Source organism: Clavelina lepadiformis, chromosome 1 (genome assembly GCF_947623445.1).
Source record: "Clavelina lepadiformis chromosome 1, kaClaLepa1.1, whole genome shotgun sequence".
NCBI lineage: Eukaryota > Metazoa > Chordata > Ascidiacea > Aplousobranchia > Clavelinidae > Clavelina > Clavelina lepadiformis.
This window is the reverse complement of record NC_135240.1, coordinates 7,663,828-7,682,402: the sequence shown is the minus strand read 5'-3', so window position 1 is coordinate 7,682,402 and position 18,575 is coordinate 7,663,828. Positions and strand designations below refer to the sequence as shown.

Sequence of the window (18,575 nt, the reverse complement as noted above, 5' to 3'; positions counted from 1 at the left end):
TGTAAGGTTTAGATAATGAACAAAAACACAATAAGTCTTACCAATTACCATTATTCTATTACTTCTCCGCTTAAACTGTTGGGACGGTTGCCAAATAATACGCGATTTGCCACGTAGGCCTAATAATAACTTATAAAAACTTTTATCCGCCTATTTTGTGGCAATGTCTTGTAGGTTTAAAAATGCTACATGCGACTAAACTCCCACAGCTTATTCTTATTCTCTATAAAACGTTTAACGATACTTGTGAAATTTTGACACATGTGATTATCAAGTCAAGCCAAGTCCATAAGCTTAATATTCATTTGTTTGTCAGGATTCTTATGTTGACACGCCAATTTTACTCATGGTAAAATCGATGATCGATTGGTACTCGTAGGTAACTTACTCTAAGTTATATTTGTACGTTTTTGAAGAGTTTTTGTGAAGATTTTTGATATTTTTCTGTCGGTTTCGGACGACCGCTGTGAAATATTGAGACACTTGATTATATTTAAGGACTTAGCCTACCGGTCTGTTTTTGAAAATTTTTGCAAAAATTTGGCGCAAACCAGTTTCACTCATACACGCTAAATAATTATTTTGTCTTTTTTGTAAAAATTTGGAACAAATTAATTCATTTTGTTTTTTCCTGATTAAGTTTAATTATTCTTAAAAACATTTGGTTCACACCAATTTTCGTTCTCAGGAAAATGTTTTGAAATACTGGGACAACCTAAAGTCACTCATTATTATTTATGCCTTTTAATCATGTTTCTAAAAATCTGTGCAATTTCTTGAAAATCTAATCAACCAATTTATCAACTGTTATGATTTTGTTTACGGCTGAAAGAGCACCACGTGGTAGGTGTTGAAATTCATAACTTATTTTTATATTCTTATTCTTTGCGCTAGTTCCTACAAACTTAGTCTTGGACTAAGTTAGTTCTTGCAAGCTCTTGCTATTGTGAACATTAAACATATATTCATATTGCACAACAATGCAATAACAACAATCAGAAGCAAATGTACAAAGAACACCTTAACACCAAAGTAAAAGCTTGTGTCCTTCCAAAAATTGTAAATGTTTTTGCAAAGCTGTAAAAGTGACAATCAAAAATAAGTATTACGAACTTTAGCGGTTAGAACGCATTTTTATGCTTGGTAACTATTTTTCTAACTCACACTACGAGTCCAAGTAACACAAATCCGGCACCAAACGCTAAAACAATATTTGTCATGCTTATATGTACGCTATAAAACGTTGCTTTAGTTGTCTTGCAGTTACTTCTTTGCTGGCTGAGCAAGGTACTTTGAACCAGACTTGCTTGAAGCTTGACCACTTCCGGTAGACTTGCTCAACGTGCTTTGACTGCCCTGTTGCAGGCTCAGTGACCTACTGTGGGCCTGTCGTGGAATATATTTTCGGTTTCGAAATATCTCTGTAAAAACATATGCCTTTGTTGCTCCATGGCTTTGCCCTTAGATATGAGTACTTATGACAATAAACAAAGCAATTAGGATATCGTATAAACGCATTGGTTTTACCTCGTTGGATAATCTGATTTCGAGAAGAGACCTTGTCCATCTGAAAAGAAATCAACATTAACTCTAAACCTATATTTCTATATATCTTCGATAACAGCTTGACTCATCAGATTATTAGACAAAGATTTTTAGACACGAAAAAGTTTCAGCGAGTCTGAAACTCTGCGTTTGATTAAATTACCTCAGCCATGACTTCGTCCCTAAACTCTTCCAAAGGCATATGCTTGCTGTATTTCATTTCCAGGTCGTAAAGATATTTGTCCAAGGTCTTTTGGAAATCAATCAAATTCTCCCGGTATGGTTCACTTACATTGTCTGAGGAAAAATTGTAAACAAAACATTTGCAACTTTTTTACTAGCGGGTAAATCTCCCAGCCATAAACACCGAGCATGTCTGACATTGACAGCGTGTGGTACATGGCTTGACGTGACCACCGTATTGCATCGAGTATAAAAGATGATGTAAGTCGCACCGGATAACGAAATAATTATTGAATATAAAGACGTTGCTACTGTGTTAAACGGAAAGACCAACTAACCCGCTGTTAAAGACGAGCTGTGGGTTTGGAAGAATTGATCAATTCAGCGTAAAAATAAAATAGCTACAAGCCGCCATTGAAGAACCTTAAGCACAACCTCAACAAAAAATGGGTGCATTAGCAGCAGCTTATATTCAAGGCAACACGGTATTGTAATAGAGGGCACAAGATACATCGCTATCATTTTGCTGCATGTATAGATAGTTTTATATTATATTTATATAGATACTGGCTACAGAGACTGGAATAAAGAACTCTGCTCGAGTGCTTTTAATCGTTACTTAGAAATACTGATTCTAATATATTTTTATGACAAAAACTCTTCAAGAGTTGCAAAACATTCGTACCCGACATGCACATCTAATTAGCACAGATGTACAATCTATGAGCTGATTAGTCTACACTCTACAGTATACAAAGACCCATTAGACTGTGCTTATGAAATGGACAATATTTTATAAGGAAATAAGTGAATAGAAAAAATATTCCTGTGGGGTAAAATTACGAGAAAATGGGCAACTTACAAGTCAGCGGTGGCAGAGGCACTTTTGACGGCGACATTGGTTCAGGTTTGGGTGGTTTTTCTAAAAAGTTGACAAATATATACACTATTTGTTTTTTATATGTGGAAGTGTTTGATGTACGTGGAGAGTTAACGAAATACAATGCGAAAAGATTAAACCGACGAAATTGTTTTTATACGTTTGTTGAACGAAACCAGAGCTTCAAATTTGTTATACCTTTTGACGGGGGTTGAAAAAACTTTATCCCAGACCACTTTGCAAATCTCTTTAACATGAAGTCAATTATCTCGTAATCGTTCTTCTTTTGCTTAACCACCTCCAGAGTCAGTCCGTAAGATTCGTTGATGATCGCGATGAGAACGTTTATGATGATGAAGGCCGCAGTAAAACAAAATACGAAGTAAAAGAAAGGTCCGAATATTCGATATGAACTTAGAAGTTGTTTATACAGTGGTCGACCTGTGGAAAACACGAAAATAGAATTAACTAAGCAATCGCTCAAGTTTGAGCTCGGTCAAAAGGTTATTATTATTTATTCTAGTTTATTGACCAAAACATATGCAATTGAATTAGCCTTAATTTTGAGAATGATTAGCCTATAAACAACCAAAACAGTTTTCACTTTGCTTTTAGCAGGAAATCTCACTCACCCATCATCAGGCTGAACATGGTCTCCATGGATGACAAGATGGTTTTGAAATCCTCAAGGAACGCGGAAAATACGACATACCTGCAAACAACCAATAACTTATTGTTTATGGTCACTAGCGGCAAAAAGTTTGGTTTGTAAAAGGAAAATTTTGCAACGGATGTCAAAAGTTGGATATTTCTACTATGAGTTTAAAATTACACTTCTGCTCTCTGAAATTATGTAAACCTCAAGTACCCCCCTCTTCCCAAAAAAGCTTTTGTATTCTATTCAAGGTCTCACCCGATATGAATAAACGAAATAAAAAAGACGGCAGCCATGACAAAAAATCCCGGCCACTGTTTGGCGCTATTTTTCAGTACTGACGTCAGCATTCCGATTCTCTTGTTAAACCGGAGAAGTTTAAGAAATCTGATGATGCCGAAGAAGGCTGATATGGAGAGCATGGTGCCGAAGATGTAACCTATCATCGTCACTTGTTGAAAATTCACGTATTTTCCTGCGGAAATGCTGGTAAATGAAGTCTAGATTAATGTACAACAAAGTCCAAACCTAATTAGCCTATAGGCTAAACACCAAACAGGCGGCTAGCATGATTTTGTTCTTGGACCTGAAACATGCTGACACAAGCTGCTCTCGTAGCGCTCGTATTGTGGCAGTTTTCTAAGATACACAAAGTCTTTCGTTCTTTGTTGGTCTAGTATAGACTATGGACTACTAGTCTAGATAACTGGCTGTAAGCATTTATAATCGCATGATCAGTGTGTAAGTGGTTATGATGTCATACTAACTTTTATTTTCGTGGAAGGCGTCCATTGTAAAGTTTGTTAGAACAACCTGGAACGCGTAGAGTGACGCAACAGTCCAGTCGAGACAAAGGATTAGCGTCTCAAAGCTGTTCCAAGGGTCCTGGAAGAACTTAAAGCGCTGCTTCGCCAGAAGACGAATGGTTGAGAAAGTTAAAACCAGGAGGCGAATGACGAAAATTACCTAAAATATGGATCATGAGTCTTTTTGCGCGGAATCAAACGGCAAAGTTCCGAAATCACTTCTTTAAAACATAAAGTTATTACCTGGGCCAGGATCATGATCGTACCGTAAGCGCCTAAGTATTGATAGAGACGGAACGTCAATATTGAAGTGTAAGTGACAGCGGCGCCCACTGGCGGAAACTCTGTAAGCAACTGCACGCTCGTGAAAAGGTTGATGTTTGGATTGTAGACGGTAAATTCAGCAAAAACCGCCCGTGTCTGGTGATCTATCCAAGAGTGGTTGAATAACGAACTGAGCACGAATTTTCCAGACTACAAAATTAAATGAAATTCGCTGAAATATACATTTCATTGTGTGACATGTTTCCTTGCTCTTAATTACTTGAAGTTTAACTGGTGAAAAAAATGATTAAATTATTATCGTTTATTAGTGTTAGCAAATTTTCAATTAAACAAACCAAATCAAAGTCAAACTAAATCGATCAAATGTATACTACGCTATTCAGGACAATTCCTTGATAAACGTTACAAGCCGAAAACGTCGGCCGGGTGACAACCAAAAACTAAAAGCTCACAGCGTCTTAACTCACTTCGAAATTAACCCCAAGTTCAGCTGAATAACCTCCACCGGGGTAAACGGAAAGATCCCCAATAAATGGGACCCCTCTTAGTTCAAACCCGCTTTGGTATTGCCAGGCAATCACGGTGGGGTCATCTATGAGGTCATCGTCCGAATAATTGGAAGGGTGGTCGGAAAATGATCTCCAGCCAGGCAAGAAGTCACGTGTTTCTTCGTGGTTGAAATCAAAATGTCCTCGACAGTTCTTCGTTGCTGTTCCAACCAAGGGACACTTATCTGTATGTAGAGCAACCTTGTAATGTAAAACATACACCTTATAATGTTAAATCATGGTAATTGCAAGATTGTTTGCGGCATATCAAAGAATTACTGTTGTCAAATCTGTCAAGTTTGTTCAGGCAAAGTTGGTTTTCAAACAAAAGCAAAGATAAAAAAAACGTTTGAAAAATTGTCAGCTTAAAATGATCTCATGTTTGTTAAGGTATTCAGATTAGTCGAGAACGGCACAGGTTTACGGTATGTAGGCCTACGCTTCAATGCCCGCTGGTATCTAAATTCTAACTGACGTTTTGGCCCACCAATCAAACACATCTTTCTCTTTGTTGCAAGATTGCGCCATTTACTTTTGCCGTTTTTCCGTATTGTGAAGTAACTCGACAAGTTGCAAGTGGTTTGCATGTCTAGAGTCTGTGTTTTAACGTGAGAGTTGCCGTTCTACTTGTAAAAGTGTTGTAGACGGACGTTGTTCATTTTCGTAAAAAAAACTTGTATATTTCTGATTTCAATCCCGTTCTTGTAAAGCTAGAAACAACGTAGCATACGTCAACATGACGAAACACGTAGCGTAATGACGTTCGGCATGATGTCGGGACAGCCGATCTGACTGATACATGACAACAAGCAACAAAAGCAAAAGACAAACGAGAGATAACAAAATTAGACAATTGTGAAACCCCAATATAAAGCCTAAAGGTCATTTGCTACCGTTTCTTCGAGACTTCACTACAAATTCAACCAAGCTTACGTTCTTGGACACGTAACTGTCGAAGTCGAGCTGGACCGACCCTGTATGACTGCTCGTCCGTCAAGAAGTGTCTGTTTCTCCAGTTCTTCTTATCCCCGTTATACCAGTGAGTAGGGTAGATGCTGGGAAGCAGAATTTCGTTTGCGAATCTCCAAAAGTAATCGACCGATGTAACCTGCGCAAAAAAATTAGTACTTTTACGATGCTGTTTGGTTTAGTTTGTTTGATGTACGTTGTAAATTTGTTGATGGTCTACGTTTTTTGCAGGTTTTTCATCAAGAAATTTCAGTTGTTAACAACAAAAGTGGGAGATAAAAGGAAATATATTCCTTTGGAGGATTTTCAAAATAAAAGCTCATCGATTATATCAACTGTTCTCAGTTGCGAGGTGGTGAAAGCTGGAATCGATTCCATAAACCTCCGATTCTAATCACTTTTGACACTTTTCTTACCGAGTCGAAGCCAAACTTTGGTTGAACAAAAGTGCTCTTCATCTGTTGTGTTATTCGAAGCCCCTTCACGTCACGGTTGCCATGGCAAAGAAAAAGAAGGACCATAATATAGAAGAAATACGTCACAACTTCCTAGAGGATTCCGGACATCGCTTTCTCCTTCTCGCGAAGACGTCGAGCTCGGCGCAACTTCCGCTTGCTAGGAGGCTTTGGAGGAGAAAGATTTTCCTCCTCCTGGACGTCGGATTCTGAAAAATGAAATTATTTATAAGTAAATTTACCATTTATTGTCCTAAACCACATTCACATCTGCGCACTTAAAGAAATCAATCGCCGTCGCCACTAGAATACCAGCGAATTGTAGCTGATACTTAGTATCACTAAGCAACGTTCATGGCGGAAATCTGAGGCACAGCAATCAATAAATGGAATTATACAGGACGGTACAATAACGATAAGTACCGAAAAAGAACATAAGTCAGGTAGGAAATGTTATTATCAAAATGGTTTTGTGCGCAGCACAAGAACAAAGCGTAAACCTAAACCGGGTTAAACGCCGTACGGTGAGGTCATACCACTTTTATGAAAATAAAGCATGTCACGGCTACAAGTAACTTGTACGTGTACGTAGAATTTTCATTAGTAACAAACCAATGTTATCCTTGCACAGGTTTATAAAATTTCTTTCGACTTCTTTCACTTCACTTCTTTCACTTATCAGTAGATGGTTTATTTTCTGGGTCATCACCATCTTGGTCGCTATTATCAGTAGATGGTTAATTTTCTGGGTCTTCACCATTCGAGTTGCCATTATCAGTAGAAGGCTTATTTTTTGGGTCTTCACCATCCGAGTTGCCATTATCAGTAGATGGCTTATTTTTTGGGTCATCACCAACTGAGTTGCCATTATCAGTAGATGGTTTATTTTCTGGGTTATCACCATTCAAGTTGCCATTATCAGTAGATGGTTTATTTTCTGGGTCTTCACCATCCGAGTTGCCATCATCAGTAGAAGGCTTATTTTTTGGGTCATCACCATCCGAGTTGCCATTATCAGTAGATGGTTTATTTTCTGGGTTATCACCATTCAAGTTGCCATTATCAGTAGATGGTTTATTTTCTGGGTCTTCACCATCCGAGTTGCCATTATCAGTAGAAGGCTTATTTTTTGGGTCATCACCAACTGAGTTGCCATTATCAGTAGATGGTTTATTTTCTGGGTCTTCACCATCCGAGTTGCCATTATCAGTAGATGGCTTATTTTCTGGGTCTTCACCAACTGAGTTGCCATTATAAGTAGATGGCTTATTTTTTGGGTCATCACCATTCGAGTTGCCATTATCAGTAGATGGTTTATTTTCTGGGTCATCACCAACTGAGTTGCCATTATCAGTAGATGGCTTATTTTTTGGGTCATCACCATCCGAGTTACCATTATCAGTAGATGGTTTATTTTCTGGGTCTTCACCATCCGAGTTGCCATTATCAGTAGATGGTTTATTTTCTGGGTCTTCACCATCCGAGTTGCCTTTATCAGTAGATGGTTTATTTTTTGGGTCTTCACCCTCCGAGCTGCCATTATCAGTAGAAGGCTTATTTTTTGGGTCATCACCAACTGAGTTGCCATTATCAGTAGATGGTTTATTTTCTGGGTCATCACCATCCGAGTTGCCATTATCAGTAGATGGTTTATTTTTTGGGTCTTCACCCTCCGAGCTGCCATTATCAGTAGAAGGCTTATTTTTTGGGTCATCACCAACTGAGTTGCCATTATCAGTAGATGGTTTATTTTCTGGGTCATCACCATCCGAGTTGCCATTATCAGTAGATGGTTTATTTTTTGGGTCTTCACCATCTGAGTTGCCATTATCAGTAGATGGTTTATTTTCTGCGTCTTCATCATCCGAGTTGCCATTATCAGTAGAAGGCTTATTTTTTGGGTCATCACCAACTGAGTTGCCATTATCAGTAGATGGTTTATTTTCTGCGTCTTCATCATCCGAGTTGCCATTATCAGTAGAAGGCTTATTTTTTGGGTCATCACCAACTGAGTTGCCATTATCAGTAGATGGTTTATTTTCTGGGTCTTCACCATCCGAGTTGCCATTATCAGTAGATGGTTTATTTTTTGGGTCTTCACCATCCGAGTTGCCATTATAAGTAGATGGCTTATTTTTTGGGTCATCACCATTCGAGTTGCCATTATCAGTAGATGGTTTATTTTTTGGGTCTTCACCATCTGAGTTGCCATTATCAGTAGATGGTTTATTTTCTGCGTCTTCATCATCCGAGTTGCCATTATCAGTAGAAGGCTTATTTTTTGGGTCATCACCAACTGAGTTGCCATTATCAGTAGATGGTTTATTTTCTGGGTCTTCACCATCCGAGTTGCCATTATCAGTAGATGGTTTATTTTTTGGGTCTTCACCATCCGAGTTGCCATTATCAGTAGAAGGCTTATTTTTTGGGTCATCACCATCTGAGTTGCCATTATCAGTAGATGGTTTATTTTCTGGGTTATCACCATTCAAGTTGCCATTATCAGTAAATGGCTTATTTTCTGGGTCTTCACCATCCGAGTTGCCTTTATCAGTAGATGGCTTATTTTCTGGGTCATCACCATCCGAGTTGCCATTATCAGTTGATGGCTTATTTTCTGGGTCTTCACCAACTGAGTTGCCATTATCAGTAGATGGCTTATTTTTTGGGTCTTCACCATCCGAGTTGCCTTTATCAGTAGATGGTTTATTTTCTGGATCTTCACCAACTGAGTTGCCATTATCAGTAGATGGCTTATTTTTTGGGTCATCACCATCCGAGTTGCCATTATCAGTGGATGGTTTATTTTCTGGATCTTCACCAACTGAGTTGCCATTATCAGTAGATGGCTTATTTTTTGGGTCATCACCAACAGAGTTGCCATTTTTAGTAGATGGTTTATTTTCTGGGTCTTCACCAACTGAGTTGCCATTATCAGTAGAAGGATTATTTTTTGGGTCATCACCAACTGAGTTGCCATTATCAGTGGATGGCTTAATTTTTGGGCCATCACCATCTGAGTCGCTTTTATCAGTAGATGGTTTATTTTCTGGGCTATTACCATCTGGGTCGTTATTATCAGTGGATGCGTTATTTTTTGGGTCATTATCAGCTGAGCTGGCATTATGAGTGGATGGTTTATTTTCTGGGCTATTACCATCTGGGTCGTTATTATCAGTGGATGCGTTATTTTTTGGGTCATTATCAGCTGAGCTGGCATTATGAGTGGATGGTTTATTTTCTGGGCTATTACCATCTGGGTCGTTATTATCAGTGGATGCGTTATTTTTTGGGTCATTATCAGCTGAGCTGGCATTATGAGTGGATGGTTTATTTTCTGGGCTATTACCATCTTGGTCGTTATTATCAGTGGATGCGTTATTTTTTGGGTCATTATCAGCTGAGCTGGCATTATGAGTGGATGGTTTATTTTCTGGGCTATTACCATCTGGGTCGTTATTATCAGTGGATGCGTTATTTTTTGGGTCATTATCAGCTGAGCTAGCATTATGAGTGGATGGCTCATTTGTTGGGTTAGTTTCATCACTAAGTGATTTTCGTTCACGAGCATTATTACTTTTTTCAAGAGCTAATTCATCATCGGCGGTACTCTGTTGATAAAGTGATCTCATGGATACTTCACTTTTCAATTTTTGGTAAGAAGGAATGGTGCGGCATGACACACTGTGAAAGCACAGTGTGACAAATAAAAAGTAAATTACAGAATATTCTTTCATAGTATTCACATGAGAATTACTAGTTCACAGCAGATAGGTAATAGTTACTCTGCAAAAGTATAACACAATATTAATAAAACAATATAATGCAAATCTAAATAACATTTGATGTAAGCACTTGCCTATATTTGATGTCCTGTACAAAAACTCTAAATGGCATTCTGAAAAGTTGCCCACACTATAGTATTATACTGATTTGGGTCAACTTGAGTCACTTTTTAAATGACTTGACTTTAGAATCTAGGCCTAGGGAAACTACCTTGAGGCAAGTCATTGAATCTTAGTTTTTAATTTATTGATCAACTGAATTACAGATATAAGATTTCGTTGCGAACGTCTGTTTAAACAAATAGACATCGTACACATAAATCATCTGTCAACTTGACTCTGGACAACTAAATCTCGGACAACTCAACCTCAATAAATCAAAAAAGACTTATTCATTGATTTATGGTTCAGTTGACCAGGATTGAGATGTCCGCGGTTAAATTGTCCATGATTAAGATGTCTGAGGTTGAATGCCACACTCTGATAGGTCTAAATTCATGGAAGAATGTACCAAACAAGTTTCGAAAATGTGCAGCAATAATCTGATATGCAGCAGTTACAAACTGATAAGTTGTGAAAAGTGCTTGCTTGTTTTCAAATTTTAATTGTAAAGTGTAAAAAGGTTAATCTGCCATCAGTATGATAATTTCAGATTATCACCAAGCATAACTTGTGCAAATGTAAAATAATTTATTTTTCTTGCCAGGTTTGACAAATTGTTTCAACGGCCAGTCTCCACAGCCACAATTCCTCACATCAGCTCGAATCAAGTTCATCCATAAAGCACATACAAAAAAGCATTGTTTCTTTTCGAACCAATTTAAAAATAGGTTAAGCCTTTCGAACAGAACAAGTTTTTTGGGTATAGTGCAGAAGTGTACGACCAAATGACGTAACAGTTTAAGTAATTGAGGTGTAGTATACAAATACATTCTGTCTGCCTGTGGACTGTACTGTGGTTATACACTTCTGCACTAAACCGTTTTTTTTTCACTCATTAATGTAAGCTAATCTTGATACTTAGGCAATGTAGGCCTATTTCTTAAAATGTAATCTCTTCACTCGTAATGGAATGGGTGGCACATGCACGCACAAGATTCATCAAAGTACACACCAAATATTTTGCTCATTACGTTGACTTAGGCTATAATAAATAAAGCTGGTTGTTTAAACTTCAATTTATAATAAATTAAGCATTAATTGAGGTTTTAGTTCATGCTATTACGTCAAAATTTTTGGCTTTGCACGCGCAGTTTCCCGTCGAAAACTGGGGTGCTTTCCAATTGGGCTTGTAGCCTACCTATCCAGGGTATAGGGTTGATGTATCTATTTAAGTGAAGTTATTTGGTTTGCCGGCAGTATAGGCTCAAGGGCACTCCCAACTGGAAAACACGGCAGTTTACGACGGGAAATCGTATGTGCAGGTGCCACACTTTCCACTATGGAGATTATTTATACTACAGCGGTGTAGCAACGGCAAAAACAGTAGCTTCCGAAGACTTTTTTACAGCAATTTTTCTTAAAACAATTGAAGAAATTGTACAAATTATTATCCCGACAAAGAACACTTTTTTTCGTTCCAGAAATTGACCAAAAAACAAAATTTTTACTTTGTCAACAAATCAAGTAAAAGTCGGTTGAGGCATACAAAAGATATTCGCACTTCGTAAATGTTCTGTCTATGGGCAAGACGTTGTGGTATTACGTCACACATACTTAAAAGATTCTATTTTGTCTTTGAGATTGTTGGAAACGCATGGTAGGTTGGATGCAACGCATGGTACCAATAATTTTGTTTGAAAAAATATTGAGATAACAAATGGTTTTAAATTTGTGTTGTTTTGTTTTCAATCGAAAGTGAACGGAGATATTTTCATCAGTATTGTCTGTTTCTAGCTGTTAAGTGGTTTTCCAATAAGACGCATAGCGCTGGGTTAGGAAAGTTTTTGACTCATCACACGAGCTATTACACGAAAGAAAAGCTTCCAAACAAATTTTAAACGTAAGCTACAACGTTTTAAATTAAAAATCCATGACTTTTAATTTTTTTAAGTTTTTCTTGAACTGTTTGTAAATCTTAGTGTGAAAATGTTTAGCGCCGTTAAGGTCCATAAAGGATCCAAGTCGGTTAATGTGCATGTAGGCTATATTGTATTATGTTTTTGATTTAATTTCTGATTTAACGTTTATTCCGCAAAATGATTTTATGGCTGGAACACATACAGAGCATAAAGTGTGGAAGCTGGCGACACAAGTTGTTACAGTTGTTTTAGAAACGATAAAAATTTCACGAGCTTCACATTAGCACCAAGAAAGAAAATCATCCTGTCTGTCCACATAACATTTTTATCGCTTTGATATAACAAACTGGGTAAAGGTGTGAGCCCGGCAGGTTGTTGCCAGTTCTTAAACGCCATTAAACAAAATTTGAAAATTCGGTGTTTGATCAAAAATTGCCTTTAATTAAAATAATTAATCATTCTGCAGCATTTATCTTATTCCTTATTATTTATATTTATGGTGAATTTCAAACTCATGCTGATTTGGCTTCTTCCTTTTCTGCACGAAAGCGCTCTTTGAACGATTTTTGCGTTTCTTCAGGTGTGCTAACGACTTTTCTGTTTCTAAGCACACACGTACAGTATGTACACCATTACCGTCACACTTACTTGATCAAGTAAAAAGTTTTAGCCTATGTCCATAATCAACCAAGCGAAAAGTACTTAGCTACTACAAAACCTTTTATAAGAGGTCGAGATTTAACACAGGGAATAATTTTTGTTCGACTTTTTTGTCTCATTGATAAAGAGTTTATCTTTAGCCGGTGGTGACAATATAACTGTTGTTTTCGAATGTAAATAGGTTATTTGTTTTTGAACTTGACGTCTTTTTTTCAGGTTCTAAGGTTTAAATAATGAACAAAAACGCAATAAGTCTTACCAATTACCATTATTCTATTACTTCTCCGCTTAAACTGTTGGGACGGTTGCCAAATAATAGGCTACGCGATTTGCCACGTAGGCTTAGGCTAATAATGTAAAAACTTTTATCCGCCTATGTTGTGGCAATGTCTTGTACGTTTAAGAATGCTACATGCGACTAAACTCCCACAGCTTACTCTTTTTCTCTATAACATGTTTAACGATACTTGTGAAATTTTGACACATGTGATTATCAAGTCATAATATTCATTCATTCACTTAATATTCTTTTGTTTGTCAGGATTCTTATGTTGACACGCCAATTTTACTCGTAGTAAAATCGATGATCGATCGGTACTCGTAGGTAGCCTACTCTATATTTGCACGTTTTTGAAGAGTTTTCCTAAAGATTTTTGACTTTATCCAAGAAAATTTATTTTTCGTCGGTTTCGGACGGCTGCTGCGAAATATTGAGACACTTGATTATATTTAAGGACTTGCTGGTCTTTTTTTGAAAATTTTTGCAAAACTTTGGCGCAAACCAGTTTCACTCATATACAGTAATCTAACTAATTATTTTGTCTTTTTTGTAAAAATTTGGAACACATCAATCCATTTTGTTTTAAACTGATTATTAATTATTCTTAAAAAAATTTGGTGCACACCAATTTTCTTTCTCAAGAAAATTCTTTGAAAAACTGCTACAACCTAAAGTCACTCATTATTATTTATGCCTTCTAATCAAGTTTTTAAAAATCTGCGCAATTTCTTGAAAATCTAATCTACCAATTTACCAACTGTTGTGACTTTGTTTTCGGCTGAAAGAGCACCATGTGGTAGGTGTTGAAATTCTTAACTTATTTTTATATTCTTATTCTCTGCGCTAGTTCTTGCAAACCTAGCCTTGGACTAGTTCTTGCCGTTGCGAACGTTAAACATATATTCATATTGCACAACAATGCAATAACAACAATCAGAAGCAAATGTACAAATAACACTTTAACACCAAAGTAAGAGTTTGTGTCCTTCCAAAAATTGTAAATGTTTTTGCAAAGCTGTAAAAATGACAATCAAAAATAGATATTACGAATTTTAATGGTTAGAACGCAGTTTTATGCTGGGTAACTATTTTTCTAACTCACACTATACGAGTCCAAGTAACACAAAGCCGGCACCAAACGCTAAAACAATTTTTGTCATGCTTATATGTACGCTATAAAGCGTTGTTTTCTGTTGTCTTGCAGTTACTTCTTTGCTGGCTGAGCAAGATACTTTGAACCAGACTTGCTTGAAGCTTGACCACTTCCGGTAGACTTGCTCAACGTGCTTTGACTGCCCTGTTGCAGGCTCAGTGACCTACTGTGGGCCTGTCGTGGAATATATTTTCGGTTTCGAAATATCTCTGTAAAAACATATGCCTTTGTTGCTCCATGGCTTTGCCCTTAGCTATGAGTACTTATGACAATAAACAAAGCAATTAGAATATCGTATAAACGCATTAGTTTTACCTCGTTGGATAATCTGATTTCGAGAAGAGACCTTGTCCATCTGAAAAGATTTCAACATTAACTCTAAACCTATATTTCTATATTTCTTCGACAACGCCTTGAATCATCATAACAGATTTTTAGACACGACAAGTTTCAATGAGTCTGAAACTCTGCGTTTGATTAAATTACCTCAGCCATGACTTCGTCCCTAAACTCTTCCAAAGGCATATGCTTGCTGTATTTTATTTCCAGGTCGTAAAGATATTTGTCCAAGGTCTTTTGGAAATCAATCAAATTCTCCCGGTATGGTTCACTTACATTGTCTGAGGAAAAATTGTAAACAAAGCATTTGCAATTTTTTTACTAGCGGGTAAATCTCCCAGCCATAAACACCGAGCATGTCTGACATTGACAGCGTGTGGTACATGGCTTGACGTGACCACCGTATTGCATCGAGTATAAAAAGCCGCACAAAAATGACAAAAACAGATGTAAGTCGCACCGGATAACGAAATAATTATTGAATATAAAGACGTTGCTACTGTGTTAAACGGAAAGACCAACTAACCCACTGTTAAAGACGAGCTGTGAGTTTGGAAGAATTAATCAATTCAGCCAAAGTGAAATTTTGATTATTGGCATTAGGTTTTCAAGTTATTTGTTTAGTACAGGTGAAGATAACAAGCCAGACGGTAAAAATAGCTACAAGCCGCCATTGAAGAACCTTAAGCACAACCTCAACACAAAACGGGTGCATTAGCAGCAGCTTATATTCAAGGCAACACGGTATTGTTATAGAGGGCACAAGATACATCGCTATCATTTTGCTGCATGTATAGATAGTTTTATATTATATTTATATAGATACTGGCTACAGAGACTGGAATAAAGAACTCTGCTCGAGTGCTTTTAATCGTTACTTAGAAATACTGATTCTAATATATTTTTATGACAAAAACTCTTCAACAGTTGCAAAACATTCGTACCCGACATGCACATCTAATTAGCACAGATGTACAATCTATGAGCTGATTAGTCTACAGTATACAAAGACCCATTAGACTGTGCTTATGAAATGGACAATATTTTATAAGGAAATAAGTGAATAGAAAAAATATTCCTGTGGGGTAAAATTACGAGAAAATGGGCAACTTACAAGTCAGCGGTGGCAGAGGCACTTTTGACGGCGACACTGGTTCAGGTTTGGGTGGTTTTTCTAAAAAGTTGACAAATATATACACTATTTGTTTTTTATATGTGGAAGTGTTTGATGTACGTGGAGAGTTAACGAAATAGAAAGCGAAAAGATTAAACCGGCGAAATTGTTTTTATACATTTGTTGAACGAAACCAGAGCTTCAAATTTGTTATACCTTTTGACGGGGGTTGAAAAAACTTTATCCCAGACCACTTTGCAAATCTCTTTAACATGAAGTCAATTATCTCGTAATCGTTCTTCTTTTGCTTAACCACCTCCAGAGTCAGTCCGTAAGATTCGTTGATGATCGCGATGAGGACGTTTATAATGATGAAGGCCGCAGTAAAACAAAATACGAAGTAAAAGAAAGGTCCGAATATTCGATATGAACTTAGAAGCTGTTTATACAGTGGTCGACCTGTGGAAAACACGAAAATAGAATTAACTAAGCAATCGCTCAAGTTTGAGCTCGGTCAAAAGGTTATTATTATTTATTCTAGATTATTGACCAAAACATATGCAATTGAGTTAGCCTTAATTTTGAGAATGATTAGCCTATAAACAACCAAAACAGTTTTCACTTTGCTTTTAGCAGGAAATCTCACTCACCCATCATCAGGCTGAACATGGTCTCCATGGATGAAAGGATGGTTTTGAAATCCTCAAGGAACGCGGAAAATACGACATACCTGCAAACAACCAATAACTTATTGTTTATGGTCACTAGCGGCAAAAAGTTTGATTTGTAAAAGGAAAATTTTGCAACGGACATCAAAAGTTGGATATTTCTACTATGAGTTTAAAATTACACTTTTGTTCTCTGAAATTATGTAAACCTCAAGTACCCCCCTCTTCCCAAAAAAGCTTTTGTATTCTATTCAAGTTCTCACCCGATATGAATAAACGAAATAAAAAAGACGGCAGCCATGACAAAAAATCCCGGCCACTGTTTGGCGCTATTTTTCAGTACTGACGTCAGCATTCCGATTCTCTTGTTAAACCGGAGAAGTTTAAGAAATCTGATGATGCCGAAGAAGGCTGATATGGAGAGCATGGTGCCGAAGATGTAACCTATCATCGTCACTTGTTGAAAATTCACGTATTTTCCTGCGGAAATGCTGGTAAATGAAGTCTAGATTAATGTACAACAAAGCCCAAACCTAATTAGCCTATAGGCTAAACACCAAACAGGCGGCTAGCATGATTTTGTTCTTGGACCTGAAACATGCTGACACAAGCTGCTCTCGTAGCGCTCGTATTGTGGCAGTTTTCTAAGATACACAAAGTCTTTCGTTCTTTGTTGGTCTAGTATAGACTATGGACTACTAGTCTAGATAACTGGCTGTAAGCATTTATAATCGCATGATCAGTGTGTAAGTGGTTATGATGTCATACTAACTTTTATTTTCGTGGAAGGCGTCCATTGTAAAGTTTGTTAGAACAACCTGGAACGCGTAGAGTGACGCAACAGTCCAGTCGAGACAAAGGATTAGCGTCTCAAAGCTGTTCCAAGGGTCCTGGAAGAACTTAAAGCGCTGCTTCGCCAGAAGACGAATGGTTGAGAAAGTTAAAACCAGGAGGCGAATGACGAAAATTACCTAAAAATATGGATCATAAGTCTTTTTGCGCGGAATCAAACGGCAAATTTCCGAAATCACTTCTTTAAAACATAAAGTTATTACCTGGGCCAGGATCATGATCGTACCGTAAGCGCCTAAGTATTGATAGAGACGGAACGTCAATATTGAAGTGTAAGTGACAGCGGCGCCCACTGGCGGAAACTCTGTAAGCAACTGCACGCTCGTGAAAAGGTTGATGTTTGGATTGTAGACGGTAAATTCAGCAAAAACCGCCCGTGTCTGGTGATCTATCCAAGAGTGGTTGAATAACGAACTGAGCACGAATTTTCCAGACTACAAAATTAAATGAAATTCGCTGAAATATACATTTCATTGTGTGACATGTTTCCTTGCTCTTAGTTACTTGAAGTTTAACTGGTGAAAAAAATGATTAAATTATTATCGTTTATTAGTGTTAGCAAATTTTCAATTAAACAAACCAAATCAAAGTCAAACTAAATCGATCAAATGTATACTACGCTGTTCAGGACAATTCCTTGATAAACGTTACAAGCCGAAAACGTCGGCCGGGTGACAACCAAAAACTAAAAGCTCACAGCTCACAGCGTCTTAACTCACTTCGAAATTAACCCCAAGTTCAGCTGAATAACCTCCACCGGGGTAAACGGAAAGATCCCCAATAAATGGGACCCCTCTTAGTTCAAACCCGCTTTGGTATTGCCAGGCAATAACGGTGGGGTCATCTATGAGGTCATCGTCCGAATAATTGGAAGGGCGGTCGGAAAATGATCTCCAGCCAGGCAAGAAGTCACGTGTTTCTTCGTGGTTGAAATCAAAATGTCCTCGACAGTTTTTCGTTGCTGTTCCAACCAAGGGACACTTATCTGTATGTAGAGCAACCTTATGATGTAAAATATAACTTACACCTTATAATGTAAAATCATGGTAATTTCACGATTGTTTGTGGCATATCAAAGTATTGCTGTTGTCAAATCTGCCAAGTTTGTTCAAGCAAAGTTGGTTTTCAAAAAAGAGCAAAGATAAAAAAACGTTTGAAAAATTGTCAGCTTAAAATGATCTCATGTTTGTTAAGGTATTCAGATTAGTCGAAAACGGCACATGCTTACTGCATAAACAGTTTTCGAATTTGTATGTAGGCTTACGCTTCAATGCCTGCTGGTATCTAAATTATGACTGACGTTTTGGTCCACCAATCAAACACATCTTTATCTTTGTTGCGAGATTGCGCCATTTACTTTTGCCGTTTTTCCGTATT

At 37.4% G+C, this 18,575-nt stretch overlaps 3 protein-coding genes across 10 annotated transcripts in view; all 3 read right to left on the bottom strand.

Annotated features, from left to right (window-relative positions):
* Positions 1 to 938: 938 nt before the first annotated feature.
* Positions 939 to 7,047, bottom strand: LOC143465287 (polycystin-2-like protein 1). Its single transcript, XM_076963510.1, has 12 exons — positions 6,288 to 7,047; positions 5,836 to 6,010; positions 4,822 to 5,087; positions 4,313 to 4,543; positions 4,031 to 4,229; positions 3,522 to 3,738; positions 3,241 to 3,320; positions 2,807 to 3,049; positions 2,591 to 2,650; positions 1,709 to 1,842; positions 1,528 to 1,567; positions 939 to 1,421 (listed from the first exon to the last, which is right to left on the bottom strand). The coding sequence occupies exons 1-12, from the start codon at positions 6,390 to 6,392 to the stop codon at positions 1,264 to 1,266; spliced, it is 1,908 nt and encodes a 635-aa protein (XP_076819625.1). The 5' UTR covers positions 6,393 to 7,047; the 3' UTR covers positions 939 to 1,263.
* LOC143465242 (uncharacterized) overlaps positions 6,420 to 18,575 on the bottom strand; it is a 45,316-nt gene continuing 33,160 nt past the window's right edge. For 2 of the 8 annotated variants that reach the window (XM_076963440.1, XM_076963447.1), the window contains 10 exons: positions 17,918 to 18,183; positions 17,402 to 17,632; positions 17,119 to 17,317; positions 16,610 to 16,826; positions 16,329 to 16,408; positions 15,895 to 16,137; positions 15,679 to 15,738; positions 14,712 to 14,845; positions 14,541 to 14,580; positions 14,110 to 14,434 (listed from right to left, as the gene is read on the bottom strand). In XM_076963440.1, coding sequence (XP_076819555.1) covers positions 14,277 to 14,434; positions 14,541 to 14,580; positions 14,712 to 14,845; positions 15,679 to 15,738; positions 15,895 to 16,137; positions 16,329 to 16,408; positions 16,610 to 16,826; positions 17,119 to 17,317; positions 17,402 to 17,632; positions 17,918 to 18,183 — 1,628 coding nt within the window. In that variant the 3' untranslated portion in view covers positions 14,110 to 14,276. Of the gene's footprint in view, positions 6,536 to 14,109; positions 14,435 to 14,540; positions 14,581 to 14,711; positions 14,846 to 15,678; positions 15,739 to 15,894; positions 16,138 to 16,328; positions 16,409 to 16,609; positions 16,838 to 17,117; positions 17,318 to 17,401; positions 17,633 to 17,917; positions 18,200 to 18,575 lie in introns of those variants that run through there. The other 6 variants (XM_076963455.1, XR_013118597.1, XR_013118598.1 and 3 more) reach the window with 6 other exon arrangements.
* LOC143465279 (uncharacterized) lies at positions 6,534 to 11,745 on the bottom strand. The gene has a single exon (XM_076963498.1). The coding sequence runs from the start codon at positions 10,061 to 10,063 to the stop codon at positions 7,064 to 7,066; it is 3,000 nt and encodes a 999-aa protein (XP_076819613.1). The 5' UTR covers positions 10,064 to 11,745; the 3' UTR covers positions 6,534 to 7,063.